Source organism: Moschus berezovskii, chromosome 16 (assembly GCF_049115385.1).
Source record: "Moschus berezovskii isolate FMDL1 chromosome 16, NW_MosBer_1.0, whole genome shotgun sequence".
Lineage (NCBI taxonomy): Eukaryota > Metazoa > Chordata > Mammalia > Artiodactyla > Moschidae > Moschus > Moschus berezovskii.
The window spans coordinates 79,453,699-79,477,124 of record NC_142475.1 but is presented as its reverse complement, the minus strand read 5'-3'; the positions used below and the strand labels follow the sequence as shown (position 1 = coordinate 79,477,124).

Below are 23,426 nucleotides of genomic sequence, written 5' to 3'. Positions count from 1 at the left end.
TATGGCAAGCCACTCCAGTACTCTTGCCTAGAAAATCCCATGGATGGAGGAGCCTGGTAGGCTGCAGTCCATGGGGTCGCTACAAGTCAGACATGACTTAGCGACCTCACTTTCACTTTTCACTTTCACACATTGGAGAAGGAAATGGCAACGCACTCCAGTGTTCTTGCCTGGAGAATCCCAGGGACGGGGGAGCCTGGTGGGCTGCCGTCTATGGGGTCGCACAGAGTCGGACACGACTGAAGCAAATTAGCAGCAGCAGCAGCAGTGGCTCAGTTGTGTCTGACTCTGACTCCATGGACTGTAGTCTGCCAGACTCCTCTGTCCATGGGATTTCCCAGGCAAGAATACTGGAATGGGTTGCCATTTCCTCTTCCAGGGGATCTTCCTGACCTAGGGAGTAGAACCCCCATCTCCTGCACTGGCAGGCAGATTCTTCACCACTGAGCCATCAGGGAAGCCCATGATTTCATATTAGGCTAATTATTATGAATTTTATTTTTTAATGAAATATATTTTGTTTTATTTGTCTAGTTTGAAATTTAGGATGACTACTGATTTATATGCATTTCATATTCAAATACCTTGAAGTTACTGTCATTTTTAGAAGGAGAGTGTAAGTACACCTCCTTTAAATAAATCTGGAAGACCCGATTTTAAGTACACTTGATGGCATAGACTTGATTTTGAAAAACAATATTTGTTGAATGTTGTTTTAAGTAAATACTATGCAAAGAAGTATCATTGATTTAATTTCAGTCATACATTTTATGTCATTCATAGAACTAAAATCACATGTTGAAAGAACTTAAAAATACATTACTATATAGCATGCACTCAGAGACAATGGTCGACATAAAATGTTAGTAGACATGTAAAATAAGGAGCTAGTGGGAAGCTGCTGTACAGCATAGGGAGCTCAACCCAGGGCTCAGTGAAGACCTGGAGGGCTGGGATGGGAGTGGGGCAGGGAGGTCCTATATGTATACATATGGGGGATTCACAATGTTGTACAGCAGAAAACAACACTTTGTAATGCAATTATCCTCCAATTAAAAAATTTAAAAATATATTGGTGGAATTTTGTAAAAATCTTAAAAACTGGTAACAAGTATTGTTCCACAAAGTGTTCAGTGTAGGTTTTTGATTGATTGGTAAAATGCATTTAGGGATCTGCTCTTCCATCTCCATCTTCAAACCATCCTGACTTTGGTTGAAAGCATCTTTACTTCTAGAGACTTTCCTTGGTTGACTCTCTGTCAGAGCAGAAGATACTTTGACACAATTAAAGCGAAGTGTTTCCCTGGTAGCTCAGCTGGTAAAGAATCCACCTGCAATGCAGGAGACCCCCAGTTTGATTCCTGGGTTGGGAAGATCCCCTGGAGAAGGGATAGGCTACCCACTCCAGTTTTCTTGGGCTTCCCTGGTGGCTCAGATGGTAAAGAATCCGCCTGCAATGCAAGAGATCTGGATTCAATCCTTGGTTTGGGAAGATCCCCTGGAGGAGGGAATGGCAACCCACTCCAGTATTCTTGCCTGGAGAATCCCATGGACAGAGGAGCCTGGCAGGCTACAACCCATGGGGTCGCAAAGAGTCGAACACAACTGAGCAGAACAAGAAAGATATGCTTCTTATACATGACCCTGAGGAATCACACAAATATTCTCAAATTGTCAGCTTTTTTTTTTTTCATATTATAAATGACATGTCTCCACCAGTGAGTCTGTTCTCATCCACGGGCCATGTCACTTCTCCAAGTTTGTGCCTCCTTACATCTCCTCTTAATTCATATTTATCAGTAAGACAAAGGTAAACTAACACTAAAACAAGGAAAAACAAAGCAATTCAACAGAACATTTTCTAAGTGAAAACAGTCTGCGTTTAGTCTGATGTCAGATTATAGCATACAGAGAGCATCATTTAAGTTTCTCTAGAAAACCAGTGAAAAAGGTTTTAGTTAGTATAAGTTCTGTTGAACAAAGATTTTGTGTGTTATAAGGTCATCCTTCTAAATCTGATAATCATTTTTCATTTGGTCTTTAAAGTTTGTTTACATGACTTGATACAGAGGAAACTGAGCAGATTTATTTTAAAGTTTTATGACATTTCACTCAACGGTGGTGGTGGCAGTGTAGTCAATAAGCCATGTCCGATTCTTGTGACCCCATGGACTGCAGCCCGCCCACCAGGCTTCTCTGACCATGGGATTCTCCAGGCGAGAATACTGGAGTGGGCTGCCTTTTCCTTCTCCAATTCACTCAATAAATGGTCTTAAATGCTTATTTTATTTGTACTCCTGACTGAAACTATCTTGATAATATACAGTATATCCTTTAGTGTCTGAATATTCCATCCCATCTGTTCTCTTATATGTTAAAACAAATAAAATATAATGTGGAGTGAAAGTAAATAATTAAAGAAGTTACAAAAAGTTATGCTGTACGTTGTCGGTAGATTGTGTGGGATCAGAGGCTTTTCATTTCTCATCAAGAGAATATGATTCAGTTGAAACATTTTGCATTTCTGCCATGTTTGTATATGAAATTTGGGACACTTTTGACAGTCATAATTTTAAAAAATTTCCTAACTGGTGCTTGATATGCAATGATTTTAGTGTGTCAACAATATAGTTTACTGTTAGTTTACTCACTAAGAAGAGAGTCCCATAAACCTGGGGTTCTTGTATTAGATTGTCTTTGCTGATCTCACTTTTCTTTGTTTAATTTTGCAGATTAAAAAAATTAACAGAAACTTTCCTGTAAACCAGCAGGTAAGATGGAGAAACACATATGCAAAGCCAAATTGTGTATTTCTTTCATTTTATCTGTTACAAATGATAATTTTAATTGCCTTTAGTTTTATGTGGAAATAATTGGTACCAATTATTAATTTGGAGAAGGCAATGGCAACCCACTCCAGTACTCTTGCCTGAGAAATCCTGTGGATGGAGTAGCCTGGTAGGCTACAGTCCATGGGGTCACGAAGAGTCAGAAACAACTGAGCGACTTCACTTTCGCTTTTTACTTTCATGCATTGGAGAAGGAAATGGCACCCCACTCCAGTGTTCTTTCCTGGAGAATCCCAGAGACAGGGGAGCCTGGTGGGCTTCTATCTATGGGGTCTCACAGAGTCGGACATGACTGAAGTGACTTAGCAGCAGCAGCATTAATTAATTAATTAGTAGCATTTGCTACTTCAGGAAAATATGAATTTATTAGATTTCTTTCATAATATGTAATATATCTGCTTTTTCTAATCATATTAAAAACAGCTTTGAAAAGCTTTTTATCTAAGTGAATTAAGTCAAAACTGTTTTGACAAAATATATTTATTTGAATGCAGTGTTGAAGAACTTGGACAGCTGTTTACATGTAGTTTTAATGAGAGACCTATGTAGAATTAATCTAAAAGTTAAAGGAAATTTCAAAATTGGTTGACAGTATTTAAAATGAGTCTAAATTAATGCATGGAATGAGACTAATGTCTGAATAATCAAGCTAAGAATTTAGTTGACTTATTAGATTAATAATTGAAAATAGGATAAAATTATTGATCATAAGAATAACTGATTCCCCTTATAATTTTATTACACTAAACTTAACTTCTATTGCTTTCACAACCATAATATAAGCATTAGCTATTAATAGAATAAGAAAAGGAAGCGAAAGCTCACCGCCTGGGCTTGCTGAGCTGTCCCCATCCAGTGTGTGGACAGGGGCAGGGGCTCGGTGGCAACTCCCCACCGACTCCCCACAGCAACCTCAGTCCACAGCCACTAACCACAATCTAGACGTCGACGATATCGATTTCTAAATGGCTTGCCCGCCGTTAGTTAGCTTCCATGGTAAAATTTTAAAATAACTTTCAGTATGTTAAAACCAAGTTCCTTTTCGTCTAAGCCTGGGGTCCCACATCAGTAGCATCTGCGTAAGGGCAGCCATCTCATGTGTGTTTAGAAAGTTAAATGAGAACAAAGGTAAATTTCTCAATATATGCCACTGTTTGCATCAGTGTGTCAGATGTGTGTGTTCCCTGCAACAGAGAACTTATGTTCTGGGGTAAGGTGTAGTGTTCAGGGTGCCCCTTGCCCAGGCCGCCCACAGAGCCCATGTGGCTGAGCCAGGTGGTGGGCAGCTCTGCAGAGCCTGCTGTGCCTACAGCCCTGACCTGTCTCGCTTGGGGTGAGGCCGGGGGAACCAGTTCCCCTCCCTCGGGCCCCCTGCCTCTGATCCATGTGACGCTCTTGGCAGTTACAGGGTTGGAGGGGTGTCTGTGCCTCCCACAACCACAGTGAGTGGGGCACATGGGGCTTGTTCACGGGCAGAGACCAGGCTCAGCCCAGAGTCCCTGAATCACTCGCTCTGGGGTGACGCCTGGGACACTGGGGCATCACTCCATCCACCACGTGTGATTCTGAGGCTGGAGTGCACAGGTCACATCCGGGAAAACAGTTTACAGTTTACAGCTTCACAGGGCTGAACAGGAGGGAAAAGCCAGGCATTAAGGATAAATTGTTCAATTGGAAGCCTCAGCTGTGAGGGAAGTTTGCAATGCCCAGGACGAGATAGGGTTGCTTTATAATCAGAAGTGTAAAAATGTAGACTTGCTTTTTTGGGGAATTCTTGCCAAAAATACAAATGAAGTGTTTCTTTAAAAGTGACTCTAATATTTATGTTATCACCTCTCTTGTCCTTTCAACCCTCAGCATGTGAAGTATCAATAATTAGTGTAATTTCATCACTAGGGATGTTTCCTAACCCTGACTAGCCCACAGCTATGCTTTATTTACAATGATGACAACCATGTGGGACACTCCCTACACATTCCCTTCAGGGACCTGTCTCATTCCTTACCACCTCTGCTTATATTTAGGTTTTGAATAATGCTGAGCAAAGTTAGTAAAAATCTGGAAAACCTTGAATATAGAAGAAATCAAAAACTTTAATATTCTACTCACATAATAAACCCAGATAAGCATCCATGGCTGTTTATCTGCTAACCTTTCAACATTATGATTATAGTGAAATTTTATTTCAAATCTCTTAGCATATCACAATTTGAAATCACAATTCTAGACACTTTAACAACTGAAAGCTACAGCTAATAGATTTTTCCCTCAGTACTTCCCACCTTGTAAATGAAGTCTTTCGGGATATAGGATTACTTTATAGTCCACCTTCATATCTATGCTTAATAGGAAGAACTCACCCACGTAGTGTAATAGCAGCGCATTAGGAGATCAGGGTACATCTTTTGCCTAAAATCTGAGCCACTTCAAGGAACAAAAATGGAAACATATATAATCTCATTTCTCATCAAATTTAGCACTCAAACTCTTACCTTGGACTACTTGCTTTCATCTCAAATTTCTTTAAACTTAATTTTCAGGTAGCATTCTCTGATGCTCAGATTCGATATAAGTATATATGTTTATATATATGCTTTTTATTAAATAACTCAGACATAACGTTACAGTATGCAAGTCCCCTCAGAGCCATGATCCTCTGGGTCTTAAACAAAACCAAAAAGACATCAGCTGAAATACATTAGAACAAAAGTCTTCTGCCTCCTGTGGGGTTTGGTTTTGACTTTGTGCAGCCCCTGTGGTACTGGTACCCCAACCAGAGAAATTAAAATAAAAACAAAATGCAAAGGGGTTGGAACTGGAGAAAATCACTGTACCCAACAAAGGCCAGCACTGTGGACCGAGTCTCCAGAGACACCCCCATGCTCCAGAGCACAGCGGACTCTCAGTAAGATCATCTCAGAGAAGAATATTTGTATCAGAAGTATAAGCCATTTGAACAAATACACCATCATAAGGGAAAGCACACTGTGAAGATTAAGGAACAATCCATGATTATTTTAAATATCTATTTTTTTTAAATAAGGTGGTACAAAATGTAAGGCGAGAACAGGAAGTGGTATCAAAAATTGTGGATTTGCAAAGCAACTCGACAGAAGTTCAAAAATGAATAAAGCATGAGTATGTTTAAGCTTATAATCAACTAGCCAACTGAATAACAGAACAGATAAAAATACAGATAAAACATGTAATTGGAAGTAGTATATCTGAGAGCACCCTCAGAATACAGCCTATACAGAAAGGGCTGAAAATACGAAAGATGATGTAAGAGCTGAAGTTTAGAATGAGAGGCTCCAAAAAGAAAAATTCTGCAGAAAGACTGGAGACGACGCACTTGCGAAGAGAGCTGATGGCTAGGAGTTTCTATAAGACTTGAGATTAGAGAACCACGCTAATGCTGGAGCCCGATGAAGAAAGCCAGATCTGCAACCTGAACGTCCCACCGGTGGGGTGGTGAGCAACCATCAGAGGGTGAGCTGGCTCTCCTGGTGCTGATCTGGAAGATTCTCCAAGAAAGCAGATGAGGCGCCAGTGGCAAGCAAAGGAGAGGGACGATGTCAACCTCTACGTTTAATAAAGGGCGTAATAAAGGATGAAGCAGACATATGCACAAGAAGATGCCCGAGAATCTGGTCGAGTGCCTACATCCGGGAGCAAGAGAAGCAGCCCAGCCTCCTTCCCATGGGGAGGGTTTCCTCCCCAGCCTCCTGCACAAGCTCCTGCCTCCCCCAGCCCCAGCCCGGGTTCCTTCCCCTGTGACCTCCCTCACTTTCTTCCCCTCTTCAGTTCCCACACCAGGACATTCCATTTCTGTTTTGAAGACAGATGTGTATTGGGTCTGTCCTTGTTCTTCCTACATTCTATTTTGCTTTATGTGGACCGGAATCATCTCAGTCCACTTGGATACCTGGAGAAATGTGTGCACTGGCCATTTTCAGGATGCATTTCTCATACTGTGCATGAGGCTGAGCAACTTGAAATGACACTGGCATATCCTTTCCCTCACCTTTCTCTACCCTTTTGAACATGTTCCTCTTTTCTTCTTATTGTGTTCTTATTTATTTGTAAGCACTGTGTACTCAATACATGAAGGGAATTTAACCATTGTATTTTATGTAGCCTAAATTAGCAAGCTTTGTTAGTGGCTTATAGGATTTATGTTGTACTTAGAGTTTATCTGTTCAAGATTAATAAAAGGAGAAAAGCAATCCATTGCTGATTTCTAATAACTTTATGTTATTATTTTTACATTTGAGCAATTGACTTCTCTCATTGTGTTTCCACACTGTGTGTTACTCTCCGCTAGCCCCTCCCAGGCCAGTTCAGTTCAGTTCAGTTGCTCAGTCATGTCCAGCTCTTTATGATCCATGGCCTGCAGCACGCCAGGCCTCCCTGTCCATCACCAACTCCTGGAGTTCACTCAAACTCATGTCCATTGAATCAGTGATGCCATCCAACCATCTCATCCTCTGTTATTTCCTTCTCTCCGCCCTCAATCTTTCCCAGCATCAGGGTCTTTTCCAATGAGTTGGCTCTTCGCATCAGGTGGCCAAAGTATTGGAGTTTCAGCTTCAGCATCAGTCCTTCCAATGAATATTCAGGACTGATTTCCTTTAGGACAGACTGGTCTCCCAGGTCAGGGAGGGGTTATAAAGGGGCAGGAGGGGGCTTTGGGAGGTGATAAGGTCATCATGTTGATTGTAGTAATGGTTTTGTAGATTCATATGTATTTCAAAACTTATCAGATTTTATCCTTTAAATATGTGTACTTTCTTCATGTCATTATACCTCAATAAAGCTAAAGCCATTTTTTATTATTAAAATATCTGAGAGCCAGATAAGTTAGAAATAATATCATACCAAGGCCATTGGGGTTTGGCTTCATCTTAATTATTGTCTAGACTTGAAATTACAGTAGAGTCAGTACAGTCTCTCCCAGTTCACTTTTGTTCAGAACAACGTTCTCATTTCCTCTTTGTGTCTGGAGCATAGTCATTAGTACAATTCAGATCAGGTTCATTTGTGAAGTGCAGAGAGTGAGATTCAGTTGCAATTGATGACTTTTCCTGAAAAGCATGTTATTATGGGGGTCCGACGAGTTGACTCACTGGAAAAGACTCTGATGCTGGGAGGGATTGGGGGCGGGAGGAGAAGGCGATGACAGAGAATGAGATGGCTGGATGGCATCACCGACTCGATGGACATGAGTTTGAGTGAACTCCGGGAGTTGGTGATGGACAGGGAGGCCTGGCATGCTGTGATTCATAGGGTCACAAAGAGTTGGTCACGACTGAGTGACTGAACTGAACTGAACTGATGGGGGTCCTGCTGCTAGATTACACAGGGATACTCAGTGCATGAGATAATGGTGATAACAGTGATAATGGGGGTCCTGCTGCTAGACTACACAGGGATACACAGTGCATGAGATAATGGTGATAACAGTGATAACATTGATAATGGGGGTGCTGCTGTGAGACTACACAGGGATACTCAGTGCATGAGATAATGGTGATAACAGTGATAATGGGGGTCTTGCTGTGAGACTACACAGGGATACTCAGTGCATGAGATTATGGTGATAACATTGATAATGGGGGTGCTGCTGTGAGACTACACAGGGATACACAGTGTCTGTGATAATGGTGATAACAGTGATAATGGGAATCTTGCTGCTAGACTACACAGGGATATTCAGTTGGATGTGAAACTGTGTTGTGCTAGTTCACTCACTTACAGGTCATGTAGACAAGCAGACCTGCATGCAGCGCTTTGTGCACATAACCCTCTGAGTCATGACTTGTTGCATTTCTAATGTTTAATCTTTATTAACCAAAACTCTTCCATCCTGAAACACATCACATTACTCCCATAAAATGGCACTTTGCAATTAATATTTTCTATAATTCCTAAGGAGAAGGGTTATTGAGAATTAATTAATCATGAAAATATTAATACTGAACTCCCTTTATATCAGGCGCTGTGCAAAAGAGAGTTATTAAATTATAATAGTCTGAACACATTAAACTATACTCCCCAAGTGGTGGTAATAGTAGTAAAGAACCCACCTGCCAATGCAGGAGAGGTAAGAGACATAGGTTCGATCCCTGGATTGGAAAGATCTGGAGGAGGGCATGGCAACCCACTCCAGTATTCTTGCCTGGAGAATCCCCATGGACAGAGGAGCCTGGCAGGCTACAGTTTATAGGGTCTCAGCAATTGAGTCATGACTGAAGCAACTTAGCACGGCACATACTCATTTACAATAAATTATTACCTCAATAAGTTTATCTTATAAACTGCTATTCATTTTTGACTAGCTATATAAATTTGGAAACATTGTTTTAGACGAATAAATAGAATTCTGGAAACAACAGAGGGAAAAGTGACTAGTAGTCTCTGGTTGTACTGAGAGTGCTGAGAAATTAAAGGACACATTAAAAATTGAGTTTTGAAGTAACATTAGGGAAGAGAGAGGAGTTAGGACCTCCAAACACTTATTTCTCCATAAAAGTAACAAAGAACTGGCAAAATAGTCTGAATCAAATTTTTCAGAGCTATGGAAATTCACCAAGCGTATGCTGAACCCAGTGAGCATTTATTCAAGAAAAACAGAATCTGGGTAGAACAGTGATTGTTGTGGGATTTGAACTGATCCAGCCCCAACCCCTGCTTCCTAGCAATCGGGTAGCCTCAAAATCAAGGCCTCACGTTCCCTCGCCATCTGCTCGGATCTCTTGGTTGTCTAGTCTTGGTTCCATCACTTAAAACCAGCTAGCTCAAAATTTGTAATCTAATAAGATGATGCATATTTTTTTCATTCATCTGTGTCTGCTGTATCGAAGATATTGGCATGTGTGTCTGCGTCCTTTTTAAACAAAATATTCCTTTAATGGGACTGACGATTGGTCTTTGTTTTATCTTGGATTTCAAAACCGAGGGCTTTTTCAACTGAAAGGCAAATTTCTTTTCATTCTTCAGATAGTCTTCATATAGTCAATTTATAAATATTGACAGCAAATCATAGAGTCACATGATCTGGTGATAATGAGTGTTGTTGTTTAGTTCATTTTATAATATTTGGCAATAAAATATGCTGGAGTTTAAAACTTTGTTAAAAGTAGTATTCCCATATAAATTAACTCTTGTAAGAGCTATTAGCTTATAAACCACTGTGAAAAGATAGCGGCAGAGGTTTCATTAGTAGACCTTCTGGCTCTGAGATTCAGAGTCCTCATTGTTAATGATGTTACTCTTGCTGTTCAGTCTCTAAGCATTGTCCAGCTCTTTATGATCCCCATGGATTGTAGCAGGCCAGGCCTCCCTATCCCTCACTACGCAAGGGGGATATTACATGTCAAATGGGCAAATTGGGTAAAGGTAAGTAAAGGCAAGTCCTGTTGGTGAAAAGTTTATGCTTTTAAACACATTTGGATAGGACAGTGGCTATATTTTTCTTCCTTTATCACTTCTTTAAGTGTGATTTAATTGACCAAATGTATAATTCTTTTCCTCTGATATGTGAAAGAAGATATAGTGATTAAGCACTACAGAAAAGCACAGCAAGAATGTTCACGTAAGAGAGCCATTCATCCCATTTGGGGTTTAATGGATTGACTCTAAACTCCGTAGTGCGTGCACTGCAGAACCTGCCTGAAGTCCCTTACTGTAGTTTTGATGATGTCGGCAGTGAGCCAGCTCTCCTGTCTGCTGATCAAAGCCTTAAAATATAACCCAGATGATGTGGTTGATCTGTCAAATGATCTGTCATGAAGAAATACTTTAAGGGACTTCCTTGGTGGCACAGTGGATAAGAATCTGCCTGCCAATGCAAAAGACACGGATTTCATCCCTGGTTTGGGAAGGTTCCACATGCTGTGGAGCCGCTAAGCCCATGTACCACAACTACTGCACCCATACTCTAGAGCTCAAGCTCCTCAAGAAGAGAAGCCCCTGCAATGAGAAGCCCGCGTACCTCAACTAAAGAGTAGCCCTTGTTTGCCGCAACTAGAGAAACACCTGCACAGCGACAAAGATCTAGCACAACCAAATAAATAAATAAATTTTTAGAAAATACTTTAAAAACAAGTTCACTTCAAAAAGAAATACTGCACTGTTTAGGAACACTGCAGTTTTTTTCACCAGTCATTAATTTTCACGGGATAGGCTATGCCCTTAACTGAGGAACAAAACAGCTCAAAACACAAAACTGTCCTTTAAATTATGTTTATATGTATAGTTATATACTAGCTGCAAAAGATAGGTGTAGGCTTGGGAAATGGAGGAGTATGTTATAAAATGGTAAATATCATATCTTATATTTTATTCAGTTCAGTAAGAAAAATGTATTCGGTGTGCTCTGCCTATCATGAAATAATCAGTGAAAGAGCAAAATATGAATAACTCAGGGCCTAATATTATAAAGCCAGTAAACTAGATACAAACCCAAAGCTAAAAATATGAAGAAGACTGTCATATTCAAGAAGTCATGGTTTTAGGGCAAACAGAGGAGATCCTGTTTATGTTCACTCGCGGGCCCCCAAGGAGGTGGGTGGCAGCTCCCCGCTGAGCCGAGGCCCCAGGTGGGAGGAACCCAAGCCCACCCAAATCAGAGAGGCTGGCAGGACTGAGAGCCCAGAGCTGGGAGGGAAGAGTCGTCAGTGAGAAAGAGGATAAAACCATAAACACAAAGCCTGAGGTCAGGTTTGAACAGTCAAGTATGAGAAACAAGGTCCCAGTGGAGTGCAGCAGGTAGGCGGTTGTCTGAGAGGAGAGGAGAAAGTCAGGCAGCCTGCGGCACGTGTGCTGGGCTTTGCATCTACAGGGATCAAAGTAGGATGGTTTCCAGGGTAACAGGAGCTGTGTGTGGCTGGACAAGTGGCAGGGAAGGAATCATTTCATACTAATGAAGGTGAGAAAGACGTGACCTTCAAACGACAAGTAACCGCTGTGTCAGGCAACAGTGGGACCCAGTGACATGTGGAGGAGACACACCTGCCCTTGTCACACTTCCTCTGAAGAGTATCAGAAATGGACCCTCCAGTTCCAGGGAAAGAGGGCAGGAGCCGTGCAATGGGAGGTGTTTCTCTTTGGACCTGTTGCATCTCTGCACGTTGTCTTGTGAGCACGCATTTTGTTTCAGACTGTTTCTTCAAGGGTGTTTACATAGAAAGCAGACTTAGTAAATCGGGACAGTGTTTCTCTTCAGAATCAAGGGGAGAATTTCTTACTCTCCCTTTGGCAGTCTCGGAAGGTAGAGACAATATCTCCAGGCAGAACCCAGGAGAGGTGTGCCTTTGTTCATTCTCTAAGTTGTGTCTGACTCTTTGTGACCCGATGAACTGCAACATGCCAGGCTTCCCTATCCTTCACTATCTCCTGGATCTTGCTCAAACTCATATCCATTGAGTAGGTTGATGCCATCCAGCCATCTCATCCTCTGTTGTCCCCTTCTCCCCCTACCTGCTATCTTTCCCAGCATCAGGGTCTTTTCCAATGAGTCAGTTCTTCACATCAGGTGGCCAAACTATTGGAGTTTCAGCATCAGTCCTTCCAATGAGGATTCACGACTGATTTCCTTTAGGATTGACTGGTGTGATCTCCTTGCAGTCCAAGGAACTCTCAAAAGTCTTCTCCAGCATCACAGTTTGAAAGCATCATTTTTCGACTCTCGACCTTCTTTATGGTCCAACTCTCACATCCATACATGACTACGGGAAAAACCATAACTTTGGCTGTACAGACTTTTGTTGGCAATGTAATGTCTCTGCTTTGTAATAAGCTATCTGGGTTTGTCAGTAAAAGTGCCTATTGCCTTTTAAAAGATCTGGGTTCCCTAACCTCAGGGACCCCCATGTGACACAGCCTGTTGTGTGCATATACCTCAGTCACAAAATGCTGATACTCATAGTGTTGGCTGTGCTGTGAATATGAAGTCCTCTGTCACTGACCCAAGAATATAAAATCTTCCGCCGGCATCCATAAACCTGTGAGAGGGTAACTCAGTTCAGTTCAGTCACTCAGTCATGTCTGACTCTTAGCGACCCGATCAACTGCAGCACGCCAGGGCTCCCTGTCTATCACCAACTCCTGGAGCTTGCTCAAACTCATGTCCATCGAATCAGTGATGCCATCCAACCATCTCATAGCTCAGTAGCTTTCAAAAATCTCAGACTTTTTGTGGTTCATCACATTTTGTAGCAAGGATGAGCTGGTGACAGAAATGTTTTTTGGTAGCAGCTGCTGCTGCTAATTTGCTTCAGTCGTGTCCGACTCTGTGTGACCCCATAGATGGCAGCCTGCCAGGCTCCCCCGTCTCTGGGGTTCTCCAGGCAAGAACACTGGAGTGGGTTGCCATTTCCTTCTCCAATGCATGAAAGTGAAAAGTGAAAGTGAAGTCACTCAGTCGTTTCCAACTCTTAGCGACCCCATGGACAGCAGCCCACCAGGCTCCTCTGTCCATGGGATTTTCCAGGCAAGGGTACTGGAGTGGGGTGCCATTGCCTTCTCCTTTGGTAGTAGAAGGATGGTTAATTAGATTTGAGAGAAGTACATGCACACCTGCAGTGAATATGTTAATTGCTTGTTAATAAGGAGTGATTTGAGGGGAAGTGCTAAGCAGAGGATGGGTAGTAGATTAAATAACTGCTTTGTGAACAGAGCATCCTCAGGTGTTTTCAGCTGCCCTTCAGGTGGGGAGGCTTGCTCAGCTCTCTGGCTGTGACCCCTATAATATTTGTCCTGGGACAGCAGACAGCTCTGATCTTTTTCTGACAATGGTTACAGAAATGCTCCTGAACTGAGCATTACAGAGGGGAAAATTATAGCCACTACAGGGAGAAAGCTTCCCAGGTGACTCAGTGGTAAAGATCCTGCCTGCCAATGCAGGAGATGTGGGTTTCATCCCTGGGTTGGAAAGATCCCCTGAAAGACAGCATGACAACCCACTCCAGTATTCTTGCCTGGAGAATCCCATGGACAGAGGAGCCTAGCGGGCTACAGTCCATGGGGTTGTGAAAGAGTCAGGTTTGACTTAGCAACTAAACAACAATAGGGAGAAACCAGGTGAACAGTTAAAGCTATGTGTGGTTCACTTGAGGTTTACTTGAGGTTCACTTGAGAGATGAGAGAGTGGAGCACACGATGTTTCATCAGGAAGAATGACACAAAGGAAAACCACTGCACCTTGCTTCTAGCATGGAGTACACTGCCAGGGACTGTAGCTCTCCACTCCAGCCCTGGGCTCTTGACCTCTGGACAAAGGTCAGTCTTTCCTTCACCATGAAAGGTAGTGTCTGTCCCTGAGCAGTTTCATGGACTGTCCCTGCCAGTAGCATTTAGGGATTCTCAAAGCCTCCTTTGATTCTGCATTTGCTCTGTCCCAGTTGCTGCTCAAACAATTTTCTTACCAATTTCTAGGACTCTCATTGATTTCAGATGTATTCCTTCACTCTGTGGGACAAAAGCTAAGTTCATAGATCTTTCTGAGCTGGTCTCTGTCTCTCAGCCCCCTGCTGAGAGGCCTGGAGACAACACCTTCAGATTCCCAGAGACCCTCCAGTTTAGCTGAGGCGATCTCTGAGTCAAGTTCTTAATCCTTTCAGTAGACCCTCTGTGAGAAGTTTTGATCCTTCTAAGATTTGGGGAAAATCTTTTGTAGTCACACACCTCGGATTGCCTTTATGCTAGGATTTCAAGAGCCACCCAACTTTCAGCATGTTTTGGCATCTGGAGAAGCTGGGAATATTCAGAGTCATCAAGCCCAACACACATTTGTAAAGCAATTCACCTCCAATAAAAAAAAAAAAAGAAAAAAGAAAACTTATGTGCACACGCGCATACACACACAAAAGAATCACCAAATCCTGTTTGTTTGAATCTGATGGTTTGTCACCAAGTTCCTCCCTTCCTCCCCTCCTCTCACATTTTATGATCGAATAAAGAAGAAACCAGGCGGCACCTTCAGCATAGGGGTGTAACCAGGGAGACATGATTACTGACCGTTTCTGCTTTCCACATTCCTGCAGGAAACAGTGACGTCAAGCTTCCTGCCATGACCAGCAAGGGTCTCTGTCTTCTGGTTTCTGATAACATGCTACTGACTCTCTTCTGATCTCTCCCTGGTAGGTAACTGCCCCCTGTTCAGGTTTCTACCAGCGGTGAGATTAAGTCTTCCGTACTGTGATCTAGACTCACTCTCTAACTCTTCTCCCCACCTCCTCATACTCTTCCAGTCTCCACCAACTGCATCTCTAGCTGCTCCTATCTCTTGGCTGTTTATTAAGGCAGAACTCTATTCCAGTAAAAAATCCTGTTAGTTTTCCACTGTACAACATGTGACTGTGCATGCGGCCACATTATACAGCACACACTTATTATCTCCCAGTTTGTGCTGGTCAAGAGTCCAAGCTCGGGTCCTCCTCCCAGGGTCTCACAAGACTGCAGTCATGGTTCTGACCTTTGTTATCATCTCATGGGAAGCTTGGTATTTTCTTCAAGGGTCCCGTTCAAACTGTGGGGATGAGACCCTTGGCTTCTAGGGGCTCCCCATCATTCCTCTCATCCAAAGGATGAGATGATCAGATGGCATCACTGACTCAGTGGACATGAATTTGAGAACAGGGTTCTCTCCCGCACATTGGTGTATTCAAGGCCAAGGGCATTGTCCTGCTCTTTCCAGTCTCCTTTAAATGGCTTACCTGATTCAGCTCTGATTAGAGGCTTTAGTTACATATGCAGTAGCTCTTCTGCACCACTGTATGTGTTGTGTGTGTGAAGTCACTCAGTCATGTCCGACTCTTTGCAACTCCTCCGTCTGTGGGATTCTCCAGGCAAGAGTACTCGAGTGGGTTGCCATTTCCTTCTCCAGGGAGCTTCCCAACCCAGGGATCGAACCCAGGTCTCCCGCACTGGAGGCAGACGCCTTAACCTCTGAGCCACCAGGGAAAATTAAGGGGGTGGCATCTATACTATTCTTAGGTTCCTACACACCCTTAGCAGAAGGGGATGATGCAGAACTGTGGGCCATCAGTCATCTTGGTAGCATTCACTTTTTAAAAAACTTTTCATTTTCTTTAGCTCTTCAGAAATTTTAAATGGTTCTAAGAAATTCTCTTAAGAGTTGTGCTTGATCATATAGCTCAGGACCCAGTGGTAATCTGGAGGCTCAATTAGTACGAGCTGCAGGAAGTGACTTAATTTCCCACATCCTGCAAGGTGTCTGGCAGGAGTAGGCTTCCGACAAGGATTTATGATAACTTAGAAAGGAAGGACTAGTGTAAACTCATCATCTTCTATTTGTATAAGTAAGACACTGAGTTTTGAGGAGATGACTATTCATGGTTCCTGAGATGGTTGTTTTTGTTCAGTTGCTGTCATGTCCTACTCTGCAACCCCATGGATTGCAGCACGCCAGGTTTCCTTGTTCTTTACCATCTCCCAGAGTTTGCTCAAATTCATGTCCATTGAGTAGGTGATGCCTACTGACCATCTCATCCTCTGTCTCCCCCTTCTCTTCCTGCCTTCAATCTTTCCCAGCATCAGAGTCTTTTTTAGTTAATTGGCTCTTTGCATCAGGTGGCCAGAGGATTGGAGCTTCACCTTCAACATCAGTCCTTCCAATGAATTTTCAGGGCTGATTTCTGCTAGGACTGATTGGTTTGATCTCCTTGCAGTCCAAGGGACTCTCAAGAGTATTCTCCAAAAGCACAGTTCGAAAGCATCCATTCTTCAGCACTCAGCCTTATTTATGGTCCAACTCTACATCCATACATGACTACTGGAAAAACCATAGTCCTGAGATAGACCATCATATAATTAGATAATATTTAAAAGCAGCTTTAAAGAATGATAATAATGTTTATATCAATGCTTAAAGCAATTAATTATTACAATATTCATTTCTCTAATCATTATATTAGGCTAAGCTGCCATAACAGAGAATACTGACAGTGTAATGTCTTAAACATGATACAAGATTAACTTCTCACTAACAGTTCAGGATAGGCATTCTGAACAGGTAGGCAAACCCTTTCCTCATGGTCATCCAGGACTGAGTCCTGCAGCTCCACCACCTTCCAGGGTCTGGGTATCAAAAATGCAACCAGCAGGTAGAATAGGAGCCTAGCCTGTGAGTGGTCCCATTGCCCCTGCTCCCAGCACACTGTGGTTCCAGAACATGGTTGTACTTACCTGATAAGAAACATGCTGATACCTCACAGTACTTCAAGATCATAACCAAAATTACCTCTAACTCTTAGCATTTTATACTTACTTGTTTTGGACTCAGGTGCTTTGTGATTAATAAGTTTCTTATGATACAATCAGGGCTTCCCAGGTGATGGTGGTGGTAAAGAACCTACCTGCCAGAGACACAGGAGACTTGAGACTTGGGTTCAGCTCCTGGGTTGGAAAGATCCCCTGGAGGAGGGCATGGCAAACCCACTTCGTTATTGTTGCCTGGAGAATCCCATGGACAGAGGAGCCTGGCGGGCTACAGTCTGTGGGGTTCCAAAGAATCAGACACGATTCAGGTGACTTAGCACGCATGCACACATGATACTGTCATAGTCATTACAGTTATGAAGCCTTTAATTTAGAGTTAGTTTATAGATTATTGAGTTTAGTTTTCTCATTTTAAACAGAGAAAAACCTCAAAAGATTAATTCTGTTCAGTTCGTTCTCTTTCTGTTATCTCTAGAAGCTAAACCTTTTTAGGCTTTGATGACCCAGTGTAAATAATCCATCTTTCCTTTTCAGGAGCTTAACATGCAGTATTGGTTAAATGACTTTCCAAGGTCAGGAAGCAGCTGGATTGTGAGAACAGGCTTACAATACAGATTTCATAAATCTTTTCTCACAACATTTAGTTCAGTCTTTAGTCAATGACAGGCTTCTATTTTATCTTTGTTCCAAACAAGACCCAAAATTGGATGCCTTATCTTTTTGACAAAGGGAAGATTGGTCACAAACATCTCAGGATTGATTTGGATTATTTTCTAATGTATTTAAATAAGTCATAATAATGTTGGATTTATTTAGTTTCTCAAAGAATTTATTCAAATTAACTACCTAGATATTAATTTATTGTCTAGTTTCTGTATTTTAAGATGCATGAATAAATTTAAAATATCATACTGTAATTCTCTTTGAAATATTTCCTTTAACCCACACTATTGTATCAAGGGGATGACCCTGGCAATCCAGTGGTTAAGACTCCACATTTCCAATACAGGGGGAATGGGTTCAAGCCTGGCTGGGGAACTAAGATCCTATATGCTGAGCAGCACAGGATTTCCAGCTGAGCTATTTCAAATTCTAAAAGATAATGCTGTGAAAGTGCTGCACTCAATATGCCAGCTGGAAAACTCAGCAGTGGCCACAGGACTGGAAAAGGTCAGTTTTCATTTCAATCCCAAAGAAAGATAATGCCAAAGAACGTTCAAACTACCACACAATTGCACTCATCTCACACGCTAGCAAAATAATGGTCAAGATTCTCCAAATCAGGCTTCAACAGTATGTGAACCAAGAGCTTCCAAATGTTCAAGCTGGATTTAGAAAAGGCAGAGGTACCAGAGATCAAATTGGCAACATCTGTTCAATCATCACAAAAGCAAGAGAGTTTCAAAAAGAATCTACTTCTGCTTTACTGACTACACTAAAGTTTTTGACTGTGTGGATCACAACAAACTTTGGAAAATTCTTAGATATGGGAATCCAGAATGCCTTACTGCCTCCTGAGAAATCTGTATGCAAGTCAAGAAGCAAGGGTTAGAACCAGACGTGGAACAACAGACTGGTTCAAAATTGGGAAAGGAGAATGTCAAGGCTGTATATTGTCACCCTGCTTATTTAACCTATGTGCAGAGTACATCATGAGAAATGCCAGGCTGGATGAAGCACAAGCTGGAATCAAAATTTGGGGGAAATATCAATAACCTCAGACACGTAGATGACACCACCCTTATGGCAGAAATTGAAGAGGAACTATAGAGCTTCTTGATGAAAGTGAAAGGGGAGAGTGAATAAGCTGGCTTAAAACTCAACATTCAAATAACGAAGATCATGGCATCCGGTCCCATCACTTCATGGCAAATAGATAGGGAAACAAAGGAAACAGTGAGAAAATTTATTTTCTTGGGCTCCACATTCACTGCAAACTGTGACAGCTGCCATGAAATTAAAAGATGCTTGCTCCTTGAAAGAATAACTATGATAGACTTAAGACAGCAGAGACTTTACTTTGCCAACGGAGGTCCATGTAGTCAAGGCTGTGGTTTTTCCTGTAGTCATGTATGGATGTGAGAGTTGGACCATAAAGAAAGCTGAGCACCAAAGAATTGATACTTTTGAACTGTGGTATTGGAGAAGACTCGTGAGAGTCCCTTGGACTGCAAGAATATCAAACTAGTCCATCCTAAAGGAAATCAGTCCTGAATATTCATTGGAAGAACTGATGCTAAAGCTGAAACTCCATTACTTTGGCCACCTGATATGAAGAACTGACTCATTGGAAAAGACTCTAATGCTGGGAAAGAGTGAAGACAGGAGAAGAAGGGATGACTGAGATGAGATGGTTGGATGGCATAATTGGCTCTATGGACATGAGTTTGAGCAGGCTCTGGGAGTTGGTGATGGACAGGGAAGCCTGGCGTGCTGCAGTCCTTTGGATCAGAGAGTTGGACATGACTGAGCAGCTGAACTGAACTGAATGCATCAAGGTAAGTCTCTCAGCACATTTTGTCAACATGTGGATTCTTGCATTGCTTTCACAAATATCATGGCCACCAAAGATGTGTCATGTCCTAACCCTGAAACCTATGAATGGATTTCATGAAAAATGGGACTTTTCAGGTGTGATTTTGGTTGATAATTTTCCCATGGGAACATTGCCCTGTATTGTCTTGGTTTATCCAATCAAATCCTTAAAGCAGAGAACCTTTCCAGGCTCAGGTGAGTGGAAGAGAGTGAAATTACAGGGACTGTGTGATCATGGATGCAGGGCAGAGGTGCTGACTCTGAGGGGGAAAGAAGGGGTCTTGAGAGAGGGAACACAGCAGTTCTGTAGGCTGGACAAGGCAGGGAAGTGGTTTCTTTCCGAAGTCGCAGAGGGGAAGGCAGGCTGCTGGCATCTTGACTTTTGCTCCATTCAGCAGACCCATGTCATAATACATTCGTGCTATGTCAGTCACCACGGTTGTGGTAATTTTTCTATCCCTGCATCAGGAAACAATGCAGATTTTGGTATCTGAAAATGAAGTGCCATTATAAAGTACCAAACATGTAATTATTTATAAATTAACACAGATCCAAAGATAACGTGTAACAATATGGGTTTTTCCCATCTGCTATGATTTTTGAGTGAAAGAGCAAGGAGTAAATTTCCTAAAACCTTTTTACAGAACACCATGTACTCCGGTGTGAGCAGGCGGGGCAGGAAGGCATCTGTCCTCTGCTGTCTTAAGAGAAAAGCCCTTCACGCACTGACATAGTCAGGAGGAAGCAAAACTGTTTTCTTGACATGTTGAGCTCTTCCTTTTTTCCCCGTATTTTCCTCTCTTTTTTTATTTTATATTGGAGTATAGTTGATTAGCAATATTGTGAGAGTTTCAGGTGAACAGTGAAGGGATTCAGTCATACATATACATGTATTCCTTCTCCATCAAGCTCCCCTCCCACCCAGGCTGCCACATAACACTGAGCAGAGTTCCCTGTTCTGTACAATATGTCCTTGTTGGTTATCCATTTTAAACACAGCAGAATGTATATGACCATCCCAAACTCCCTAATTATCCCTTTCCCCAGCAACTAGAAGTTCATTCTCTAGGTCTGTGAGTCGGTTTCTGTTTTTAAAGTTCATTTGTACCATTTCTTCTTAGATTCATAAAAGAGATGCCATATGATATTTCTTTCTCTTGAGAATCTTCTTGAGATTGTATGATCTCCTGACCTCCACTCCAGAAGAGGAAGTAACTGTGGTCTACCTCAGTAAACTTTCTTCCAACAGAAGGAAACCCTCTCAAGTTTTCCACTTCAGATAGTTTTACATCATTGAGAATTTGATAACTAAATTGGAGTTTACTCTGGAGCATGCTATATAGTGGGCTTCCCTGGTGGCTCAGTCAGTAAAGAATCTGCCTGCAATACAGGAGACCCAGGTTCTATCCCTGGGTTGGGAAGATCCCCTGGAGAAAGAAATGGCAACCCACTGCAGTATTCTCGCCTGGAAACATCCCATGGACAGAGGAGCCTGGCAGGCTACATTCCATGGGATCGCAAAGAGTCAGACACAACTGAGCAGCTAAACCACCACCATGCTGGACAGCAGCAGTTTTCCTGCACCAACCGAATGATCCTGGATGTCTCCGAAGTCATCAACACTGAATGTGTGTGTAGATCACCTCTGTCCAGGCTTGATTCATGGTCGATCTGACTAACTGAAATTAGAGGAAAAAGATTATTGTGCTCAAAAGGCTAAAAAATGCTTGTTGCTATTGCTTCTTTCTATTGATTCAGTTTTTGGAGTTTTCAGAACATCATTTAAATTGTGTAAGAACTTAACTCATGTTCCTGCTTAGTCACTCAGTTGTGTCTGACTCATTTCAACCCCATGGACTGTAGCCCATCAGACTCCTATGTCCATGGGATTCTCCAGGCAAGAATATGGGAGTGGGTTGACATTTCCTTTTCCAGGGATTGAAAACTGTGTCTCCTGCATCTTCTGCATTGTCAGGTGAATTCTTTACCACTGCGCCACCTAGGAAGTCCAAGAACTTAACTACAGCCTGGTATTAAGGAGAATGTATTATTTATGAAAAAGTAGAAACTAAAAATGCACTAAATGGAAATACTCTGTCTATCAGATCTAGTCCCTTAAATCTATTTCTCACTTCCACTGTATAATCATAAGGGATTTGATTTAGGTCATATCCGAATAGTCTAGTGGTTTCCCCCACTTTCTTCAATTTAAGTCTGAATTTGGCAGTAAGGAGTTCATGATCTGAGCCACAGTCAGCTCCCGGTCTTGTTTTTGCTGACTGAGTAGAGCTTCTCCACCTTTGGCTGCAAAGGATATAATCAGTCTAATTTTGGTGTTGACCATCTGGTGATGTCCATGTGTAGAGTCTTCTCTTGTGTTGTTGGAAGAGGGTGTTTGCTATGACCAGTGCGTTCTCTTGGCAAAACTCTATTAGCCTTTGCCCTTCTTCATTCTGTACTCCAAGGCCAAATTTGCCTGTTACTCCAGGTGTTTCTTGACTTCCTACTTTTGCATTCCAGTCCCCTATAATGAAAAGGGCATCTTTTTTGGGTGTTAGTTCTAGAAGGTCTTGTAGGTCTTCATAGAACTGTTCAACTTCGGCTTCTTCAGCATTACTGGTCAGGACATAGACTTGGACTACCATGATATTGAATGGTTTGCCTTGGGAAAAAACAGATCATTCTGTCGTTTTTAAGATTGCATCCAAGTACTGCATTTCGGACTCTTTAGTTGACTATGATGGCTACTCCATTTCTTCTGAGGGATTCCTGCCCACAGTAGTAGATATAATGCTCATCTGAGTTAAATTCACCCATTCCAGTCCATCTTAGTTCGCTGATTCCTAGAATGTCTATGTTCACTCTTGCCATCTCCTGTTTGACCACTTCCAGTTTGCCTTGATTCATGGACCTAACATTCCAGGTTCCTGTGGAATATTGCTCTTTACAGCATTGAACCTTGCTTCTACCACCAGTCACATCCACAACTGCGTGTTGTTTTGCTTTGGCTCCATCCCTTCATTCTTTCTGCAGTTATTTCTCCACTGATCTCCAGTAGCATACTGGGCACCTGCTGACCTGGGGAGTTCATCATTCAGTGTCCTATCTTTTTGCCTTTTCATACTGTTCATGGGGTTTTCGAGGCAAGAATACTGAAGTGATTTGCCATTCCCTTCTTTAGTGTACCACATTCTATCAGACCTCTCCACCATGACCCGTCCATCTTGGGTGGCCCCACACTTACTGCAGAGTACAGCATGAGAAATTCTGGGCTGGAGGAAGCACAAGCTAGAATCAAAATTTGGGAGAAATATCAATAACCTCAGATATGTAGATGACACCACCCTTATGGCAGAAAGTGCAGAAGAACTAAAGAGCCTCTTGTTGAAAGTGAAAGAGGAAAGTGAAAAAGTTGGCTTAAAGCTCAACATTCAGAAAACTAAGATCATGGCATCCAGTCCCATCACTTCATGGCAAATAGATGGGGAAACAGTGACTGAACTTATTTTTCTGGGCTCCAAAATCACTGCAGATGGTGACTGCAGCCATGAAATTAAAAGACACTTGCTCCTTTGAAGGAAAGTTATGACCAACCTAGACAGCATATTAAAAAGCAGAGACATTACTTTGCCAACAAAGGTTCATCTAGTCAAGGCTATGGTTTTCCCAGTAGTCATGTATGGATGTGAGAATTGGACTATAAAGAAAGCTGAGTGCCAAAGAACTGATGCTTTTGAACTGTGGTATTGGAGAAGACTCTTGAGAGTCCCTTGGACTGCAAGGAGACTGGTCCATCCTAAA

The 23,426-nt window shown here is 42.2% G+C and overlaps 1 protein-coding gene across 4 annotated transcripts in view; it reads left to right on the top strand.

Annotated features, from left to right (window-relative positions):
- Nucleotides 1-23,426, top strand: part of SNTG1 (syntrophin gamma 1) — a 150,228-nt gene that overhangs the window by 74,487 nt on the left and 52,315 nt on the right. For all 4 annotated transcript variants that reach the window (XM_088844621.1, XM_055432488.2, XM_088844619.1 and 1 more), the window contains exon 11: nucleotides 2,733-2,771. In XM_088844621.1, coding sequence (XP_088700747.1) covers nucleotides 2,733-2,771 — 39 coding nt within the window. The remainder of the gene's footprint in view (nucleotides 1-2,732; nucleotides 2,772-23,426) is intronic.